Source organism: Octopus sinensis, linkage group LG6, assembly GCF_006345805.1.
Source record: "Octopus sinensis linkage group LG6, ASM634580v1, whole genome shotgun sequence".
Classification (NCBI taxonomy): domain Eukaryota; kingdom Metazoa; phylum Mollusca; class Cephalopoda; order Octopoda; family Octopodidae; genus Octopus; species Octopus sinensis.
Window position 1 is genome coordinate 88976679 of NC_043002.1, and position 10000 is coordinate 88986678.

General features: G+C 34.5%; 1 protein-coding gene across 1 annotated transcript in view; it reads right to left on the minus strand.

Moving 5' to 3' along the window:
* LOC115213544 (protein phosphatase 1 regulatory subunit 14B) overlaps positions 1 to 10000 on the minus strand; it is a 201115-nt gene that overhangs the window by 68408 nt on the left and 122707 nt on the right. The window contains exon 2 of the mRNA XM_029782577.2: positions 6540 to 6626. Within this exon, the coding sequence (XP_029638437.1) occupies positions 6540 to 6626 (87 nt within the window). The remainder of the gene's footprint in view (positions 1 to 6539; positions 6627 to 10000) is intronic.

Here is a 10000-nt window from a genome sequence, read left to right on the forward strand (position 1 = left end):
TGAAAAAGTTATCAATATGAAAACAAATGTAGAAAGTTAATTCCAACTCAAACAGAACACAAATGCAGCAGGTTGCATGTTTTCAACACAACATAGCAACCATATGTAAACAAGTACAGACATACATCAATATTAAAGTATAAATAACAAAGGTTTGAGAACTGGGATTTTCTAAAAAAAAAAAAAAATAAATAAAATAAAAAAGTCAATCAATATGCCGATCGATATGTTAGTGGGGGGTATCTTAGAGTGGCTAAGTAGAAAATACATCAATCAATAAATCACTTTATATTATGGAGAGACAATTCAAAAACAACCAATTTGAAAAATGTTTCTTTTATTAACTCCAGTAGGGGGTGCACTGAGCAGACGGTAGTTAATGAGATGAGACAGATATTGGGAAGAAGAGAGTTCAAAAAAATGAATTCAGAGAGCTAGAATAGTCTCTAAATTAGTTTTATCATTTGGTTCAATGTTACATAAGGCAATAGAAGCAAGCACTCACCCACAAATAGCAATGTAAGTAAGTGAAAGACAATGCTGGTAAAATTATAATATTGTTGGTAATTACTCTTTACTCTTTTACTTGTTTCAGTCATGTGACTGTGGCCATGCTGGAGCACCACCTTTTGTCAAGCAAATCGTCCCCAGGACTTATTCTTTGGAAGCCTAGTACTTATTCTATCGGTCTCTTTGCCAAACCACTAAGTTACGGGGACGTAATCACACCAGCATTGGTTGTCAAGCGATGTTGAGGGGACAAACACAGATACACAACACACATACATATACATATATATATATATATGCATACATATACGACGGGCTGCTTTCAGTTTCCATCTACCAAATCCACCCACAAAACTTTGGTCAGCCCAAGGCTATAGTAGAAGACACTTGCCCAAGGTGCCACGCAGTGGGACTGAACCCGGAACCATGTGGTTGGTAATTGTTTTAAAAAAATAACAAAAGCTTTTATTCTGCAATAAATATAATTGTATAGGTGTTAACTTTGAGAGCAGATCTGATCAGACTTTGCAGATAAATGCTCCATTTATAAAACTGGTAAATAATGACTAGTTACTTAGAATGGCTACATATGAATAGTTGAAAGGAAATAAGGTATTTCTGAGCATATAAGACATATCACAATTTTGGCAGGCCTAACCTGGTGGGTGGGGATGAAGCTAACCCTGAATCCTCAAGTGCAAAATGGGTTTCTTTTTAATCTTTTAGCCAGGTAAGAAGGTATTGCCCATGATCCTTAACAGGGTCTCTAAGACTGGTGAGAGGGAAGGAGAAAGGGAGAAAATTACCCTCAAGCTGGAGACCTGGCCTGAATGCTTGCATCAGAGTGGACTCCACTAAAGATACCCAAAGTACAAGGTGGTGACGTTAAAATGGGCAAAAGATCAAGTCTACCACCCAAGTAGGTTATATGGGATTTGAACTCAGAACAAGAGTTGGAACAAATAGTGCTAGGCATCCTGCTCTGACAACCCACTGCCCTGGATTAATGGGGTTAATTTCTTGTTACTTTTTTGCTGCTTTTTTGTCGGTTTTGCCTTTTTCCTGACACCATAAGGATGTAAAGCAAAGCTGACTATAGCAGGATTTGAACACAGAGCACACGGAAAGTTGAAACAAATACCTCAAGGCATTCTATCCAATGTTCTAATGACTGAACATTTTATCAAGCACTCCACTGTTTCAAGCAATCCTACTACCCAATAAAAAAAATTGAAATTGATAATATCATCATCCCACAGGCACTAACTTTTACTTTTATATCCTTAATCAACAGCTTTATTTCAATAAGATGAAAATATAAATTCCTATTTCTTTTTCTCTGTAGATAGTTTTCATAAAAGACCACAACAGATTTAACTGCAATCTAAACCACTAATATGTAGAAAGAGTGAGCAATGAACATCACAAATGAGTGGTAAAAGCACAACACGGTACATAGAGTGACTTACAGCACAATACAATACTGCAGAGCACAGAGCAGTATAACAAAAGGCTGTACAGAACTGGCCAGCAAAAATCAAGAGTAAAACACTTCAAAAAAGTTAGAATGTCAGAATCTCATTTAGAAAGTTAAGAAATAAGAAGTTCTTTTAGACTGCCAAAAAAGAAGCAAGACATAAGGACACATTGCCAGTATATGTTGTGGCCACCAACAAAACATATCAGCCTAACGCAAGCAAATCATAGAAAGCTAACAAGGAAGCCTCTACAAGGTTACTCATCATGTTAGATGTAGTAACCTTATTCTCCTTTGGATCATTTCTTTCTTAAAAAACTAAATTGACACGTTTAATATTGTAGTATTATCTATAATATATCTGATAAAAAGTTGAGATAGTCACAGCAAGAACATCTGGTCAGAAGCCAGCTCAAACAGAACTAGCCTAGGGCTAAACAACACAACAGAAAAACCAATAAGAGAATCTCAATTTAGTCAGTTGAGCTGTTAACAACCAAAAACCCCTCGACTCACACCCTGCAAAGGAGACGCAGATGTTGTAGTCCTAAGTGCACAATGCTTGACAGAAAGGCAGGAGAGTCATGACTAGAAAGCTTTTGTTCATAAGTCTGTTTAATCAGAGTTGATCTGAGGCTAAACAACAACAGGCTCGACAATATAGAAAATCTAATATACCCAGACTGCCACCTTACACCCTATTTGACAAACCAGTGCATGTGAGACTGTATAGTACAGTCTTGAACTAGACAGTGGCATGATGTATTGAGAGCACTGGATCTCTACATTGCAACCAGTTATTCAACTTCTAACATGTCATTTGCCTACTTGATAAAGATGACAAGAGAAACTCAACAACAACTAGGCCGCAGTATTTCAGTACACGATGTTGTTGTTTTTTTTTTATTGATTTTTGTTAAGGTGTACTGTAAGCTTTATTTTCACTTTGACCTCAAAGATGAAGTATTTTTACTTTCAAATACTTTTGAAGTTTTTATACATTAGCCACCATAACAGCTACATTGTGTTATGGGTGCTCTTCTGTGGGTGGAATTGTAATGAGGGAGCTATAGTTAAGTTAATTTTTTGGCTCAAAAAGCAAAAAGCAAGGCCATGTAGGGGGACAGGGAGTTATGTACAGAGAGGGTGATCATACAAAGAGTTCAGGCCATTTCTGGTCAAGAGAGACTTTGAACCGAGCGGTCGTCGGCATCTTCACTATCTCGTCCGGCAGCTTATTCCACGGATCCACAACCTGGACGGAGAAAGCCCCTCTCCTTCGAATGAGATGAAATCGTCACAGATAGAGCTTTTCGGAGTGACCCCGCAGCCGACGCTCTGGAGCAGGAGTGAAGAACAGCTCTTTCGAGAGGTTACACTTTCCGCTTATGATGTTGTGAGCAAGAATGAGATCACCACAGCATCATCGTTTTTCTAGAGAATAAAGGTCGAGCGTCTTCAGCCTTTCTTCATAAGACAAATGCTTACAACACAGCATGTATTGGACATTTTTTTTTATTAATTTGCTGGAGCCTATCTCCTCCAGGTCAGACCATAGCCAATTTCTTTGAGAGAGTGAGGGAGACAGAGAGAAATCCACTTCAGTATAAGACTGGTAATTTTTTTGTAATAAATTATTGTAATTTAATTGTAATAACTAATTCGCTACCAGAACTATAACAGCCAAGACATAGATTGGAATATTTTTGTTTGTATATTAGCAGTAGCTCATGAATTTTATTAAAACATCCACACAATTGACTAATCCTAGATCTTTGATCTGTTAAATGCTGTCTCCCAAATTTATCCCACAACATTTCAAACACATTTTGGCAATTTTTTTTTTTGTAATAAAGTGATATTTTCTAAAGTTATACTGTTGTAATTTTTTAAATCTATATTATGTTTTGGCACCAGGAACAAGTTTTCTGAGTACTAAAATTTTTGTGTTGAATGGCAGTAAATGTAAAACTGTAAAAATAATATATTGCCAGATAATAATAGCTGGACTACGTATTGCTCCTAGAGACCTCGACAGAACTGGAAAAGATATGATGCAAAAAGTTTATTAAACTTCCTTTTAAGACTCAAAGGAATTTTATTTATCAAGTTAGAAAAAAATGTAAGACAGACTGAAAATATCCTGAAATCAATCTATTAGTCATGGAATAAATATTTACATCATACACAGACAATAGATACTTAGTCAAATTACCTGTTATCTTATGCATTGTCAATGTGTGATTACGAAATCTGGCGCCTATTCTCTTCAACTAAGTGAACTGGAGCAATGTAGATTAAATTATTCAATCTATGCTATCAACTCAGCCAACTTACAGCCAAAACACGAGACCTCACTGCAACTTGCAGCTTGGATAGGTGCACCAAATATCCTATTTCATAGGATAGGTGCACCAAATATCCTATTTCATTATCACTTTCCAAGTTCATCAGTAGTTGCAGCCCCACTACTACTACTACTACTCGATTCTCTATCAGAGACTAAGCCGTAGTTTTGAAAGGACGTCCATAGTTCATCCGTTCCCAGATGATTCAATATTTTTCATGCTTTTATATATTTGATAATTAAAGACAGTCTTCAAAGCGACATCATCTGGCTAATATACACTCCTATTGTGATAAAACACCAATTATTACAGACAATCCCTATGCTGCCAGTAATTACTATCAAAGTATACATATGTATGCACTCCACAAATAGAATTTAATACTGGAAGTGTTGACAGAAATCAAATATTTGTATTGACCATAATTTTCGTATTTTGCATTAGGTATACTCTTTAAATGTTTTATACTCAATGACATGTAATAATGTTTTTGCTTCAGATTAATCCTAATTTTTGTCAGGGCTAATTTCAAATTATTAGTATGAGTCAGAAAATAATTTAAATGCCATTGAAGAAAGGTATGTAAAAAGTATAAATTAATAAAATATTCTTGATTTTATCTAATTTAGGTAGCTATTGTTATAAACAACACTGATATAATGTATTAGAAATTGTATTGTCTTCCAAAGTATATGCACACATCCAGTAGAAGACCCAAATTCAATGAATATGAGTACCCAGCATATAACTTTGTAATTTAGATAATTTATTGTATAAAATCTTATGTGAACTACCACATGTTTTTACTCAAAACTGAGTGACTCAAGTAGTTTGACACAAAACTAACTTACAAGAAACTGATTGATTTGCAGTGAACTTCAATTATTTCCAATAGAATGATCAACTGGGAAAATGGAAAGTTCCTGGTAACACAATCCTTACAACCACACAGGACATATCTCTTACTAGCACAGTTTCAGGACATTCCTTACTACCTCACTTTCAGGAAATCCCATCTTTATAATTACTTGCTCATTAAATTCCATGCAGAATTTCCAATCAAATTTGTAATTGTTACCTAGATGTAGTTTGGACATAGCATGGAAGAGAGCTGTTCCCAGATGAAGTTCCCAAATGAAGTTCACTTTTGATTAGTTTAAATGTTAATAATTGTTGAAGGAAACTTCATTGCCATGTCAGTAAGTTTAGTTTGTGGGATAAGAAGGTTACCTTACTGCTCAGTTTCTTATTAGACTTCTTAAGCCATCCAATAATAATTGCAAACAGGTAAATAATCTCTCCAAGTTAAAAATCATCAATTTACCCCTATTTTTCCATGTTTGTGCAGGTCTTCACTAGTATAGTATTTTGCAACTAATTGAAGTCCTTTGTCATCTCTTTCAGGATGTTCAACATCCTGAGATCAACTTTCATTACTTTTCCCAAATCATCTTTGGTCGTCCTTTTCTGCAGAGTTTTTCTACTTGAAACACTAGATACTTTCTTACCTGCTGCACTCATTGTGACCTCTCACTTTGCAGACAGTATCTCTGTACACAGCTTGCACAAATTTCACCAACACCTAGTTTTCTAAATGACTATCGTACAACAGAGATGAACCTTAACAAAGGTCTTCTCCAAATCAAGGTTTACTCTGTATATGTCTGACTAAGAAGAAGGCTTCAGTTCTACTCCATCCTAACACAAACTCAAAATGCATTTCATCTAAGCTAATTCTTTCTGCTACTTTCATAATCTGGTCCATCAGTATGATGCTTCTGTAGTTGCTTCCTTCTAAAGCAACTACAAAAGAGTATTTTTGCTCTTATAGCAGTTGATGATATTACAATGCCAGTCACTGGAGATAATACCTTCCTATACTCTCCAATTGATTTATACAAGTTACTAATACCTATTAAATATCTTACTTTGCCAGATATTTTCAATATCTCAGCAATTATCCTTGATGACGCAGTTGTTCTCTTTGACTTTGTTTCTTTAAAAATACATTCAACCATATTACTATATGGCTATTAACTAGAAAAGCTTGTCCCTCTGTTGGGTCCACTTGCGTAGTGGACCCAACAATAATAATAAGAAATTGTCTATACTAAATAGAGAAAAGGAAAATTATTGTTTGGTTAATCAAAGTAAGAGAAAAAAAAGTGATATTTATCAGTTTTAAGATTAAAATTGTTACTTACCATTGCATAACATCTTCTTTCACTGTCTGTTTCTAAATTTAATAATTCTTCTAAATCTAACTTTGAGTCATATTCTTCAGAATCATCCTGAATAAAAAGAAAAAAAAACACAATGATAGTATTATTTCAAGAAGAATAGCCCCAAAGATAACTATGTAATAATGTTATCAAAAGAAAGAGAAAAAAAACTAGATGATAATGATTATAATGTTAATAAATTTGATTCAAATGACAACGGAGTGATGAAAACTCTTTAAATGTGTATGATGATATAACATTCCTGAAAGATTTAAAACACAATATATAAATCACTGTTCAAGAACAGACTAGTTACTGATATTTAAGAAATTTGATACTTGGAGATTGTGGGTGGAAATGTAATAGCAGTATCTGTATTATTTTTAATTATTATTATTATTTTATCAAAGATAAAATAGTAAAATGATTTTAAAATTCTTGAGGAAAATTATATGGAAATAGATACAAAAAGAATACAAAAAAAAAATAATAAAAATTCATGGAATGTTTCTAATCAAATAAAAATGATTGAATGATATTAAAATTACTTGGAAATACTGTCACTGAAATACAATTACTAGACATGCAAAGAACTCGAGTAAATGAATAACTACAATGAATAAAGAAATGTTAATTTTAGCCGTAGATTCATTTGAAAGAATCATACAAGAGGTAAGATACTTTATGGGATAAACCACAACACTTGAACAAGAATAAGCAAAGTATGAACCAGATGTACATAAACAACTGGCTATCATATAGTCAGACTGGCATCAATCAATGAATATACAAATTACAATTGCACATATATAATGAGAAGGGAACAAATGATAAAGAAGAATAAACAGTTAGAAGTTTAATTGAAGATAATAGCTAGGGCAGAAGTGGCTTAGAAATTGGCATTATCCAGATGAAATGACTCAAAGGAGAAAAATAGTAATAAAGAGCGTTGCAAAGTTTGTGCAACACAGTATATATAAATAAAAAGTAAACCATTCATTCACACATGCGCGCATGTGTGTGTACGTACACATGTATACACATGTATACTGGAAACTTCAGAAGCCCACCAGATGGCCAGTACCTGTAACTCAAAATATCAGTCAGCCTTTGGCATACTCTGTTCTATGCTGATTCTATTTGAGAATTGTGTTCTCAGTACAAATGTCTGCAGAATACTCAGCCACTTTGCATTCTAATTCAATGAGCTGATTGTCCAATTGATCAAACAACTGGATGCTCATGCACTGAAATCAACACAAGAGCCTGTCATTTACATACATAGCCAGTCTTGTGAGTAGGAGTAGCAGCTACAACTAAAAGCTAATACAACGTAGAGGGGAATCTTCAATCTTGCTGCAGAGACAATCTCTAGAACAGCAGTGGTATGATAATGTATACCTAATCTATTATACCATGAAGTTGTTGGCAACAGAAAGGGGTTTTAGTCATACCAAATGAAAATGACACAATTTCAGTAATAGAATTTAAATTGACTGGTGGTATGAGATCTCACAACTGGTTTTATTTCATTAATGAAACTATTTTGATTAGAATGGATTAAAACAAGAAATATAAAAATACAGGATAGACATAACTGCAGTTATTACAAAATGTTTGCCCATCATAAAGATATGGTAAAGTTCATTTTAACACAAATGTTTTGCAGAAAAATTAATACGAAATGGTATGAATTTCAAGCATCAATATAAAATGATTATGTGTTGTGTCATAATGTATTATATGAACGGGACAGTGTGTACATCTCCATAAAAGCATGTTCCTTTCGGTATCTAGCACACATGTGTGAGGGAGAATGTACTTATGTGGAGAATATATGTCTGCGTCTGCGTGAGAGAACATTTTCACAGTACTGAACTGATGTAAAAAGATTAGAATAAGAGAATTCTTCCCCTGCTGTGTATTGAGAGAATGTCAGCAAGAATGAGAGGTAAAATGAGTTCATGACAGTTTCAAGCCAACATGCCATGTGAGTAATAATGTACTCATATTGTTGTTGTAGGTGAGAGCATGTATGAGAGAGAGTGTGTAACAGAGTGTCTTCTTTGTCATATAATACAGCATAGAGTGGCACAGCACTATAAGAGACATTTGGCGCAAACAAGGTTTCAGAAATAAACGTTGAGACCAAAAAGAAAATTTGAAAGGCTGAAAATGAGAGGCTCTACATTGCATGGGTAAAAGAAATCCAGGGAAACTTGATAGCTTGAATAGTCAAGATATCATTTTCATCTTTCTGAATATAAGCTGACAAGATAGCTATCGGGGTACCAAGGGGAAATGACCAGTAATGACTGAATAAATTCTTGTAAAAATGAGTCATGAAAGAAGGTGTGTATATGGCACTCAACAATGAGTGCCATATACCATGTTCTATGTTGCTATGAGTATTAGATAACATTGACTAGATCCAACCACCAACCAGACAAGCAGGGAAAAGAACTTAAAAATTGATGTGTGTGTGTTTGTGTGTGTGTGTGTGTGTGTGTGTGTATATACACATACATGGACAGACATACATATCTATACATTTGTGTGTGTGAGAGAGAAAGAGAAAGAGAGAAACAGACAGACAGAAATCACTGAAAACTTTGACATTTTATCTCTTTAAAGTAAATAACTAAACCAGGTAACATTCTAGGACCTGTTCAATCAACAGTTAGTAACAAAATTACTAATTTATGGTGCCATATTTTCCTATATTGAAAGCTAAAATTTGACATAATTTTACCGCTTTTAAAATTTATTGTAGCAGAGCGAAGTTTATCAGTATGGTGTTATCTGGAACAGGAACACTTGAGCTCAATTCAGTTTGGTAGATAAGAATTTCCTATTTCTTTTCATTCAATGAACACCTATAAAATATCATGCTGTGTGTCATCTAAGACACTGACTTAACCTTTGGATTCCATGTACAAGCTAACACCCTTCTTGCTAGAGTAATTAACTGGAGATATACCATAGGCAAGTGTGTGCATTGAGAAAGGGGAGAATTACATTTGATCTCTGACTTTTCCAGTTCTAGTCTTTCTTGTCTCACTGATAAAGTTTCAGTCACATTTTCTTCTCAAGTTATAAGGTCATATCCCTCTGTAGCTGTAAGACCAAAGTTTTGGACAGAAGCAACTACTAGAGATTTATACCTAGCAAATTAATTAATAACTGTCTGTTCCAGAGACTTAGTTTAAAGTAGTGTTTTACAAAACCAACAGACTTCAGCTGCTCAAAATATTTATAATGGAGATGAACTTCATAAAACTACCAGATTAAATCTATACATATAAAACTGAGAATGTGTAGGAGTGGCTGTGTGGTAAGTAGCTTGCTTACCAACCACAGGGTTCCGGGTTCACTACCACTGCGTGGCACCTTGGGTTAGTGTCTTCTACTATAGCCTCGGGCCGACCAAAGCCTTGTGAGTG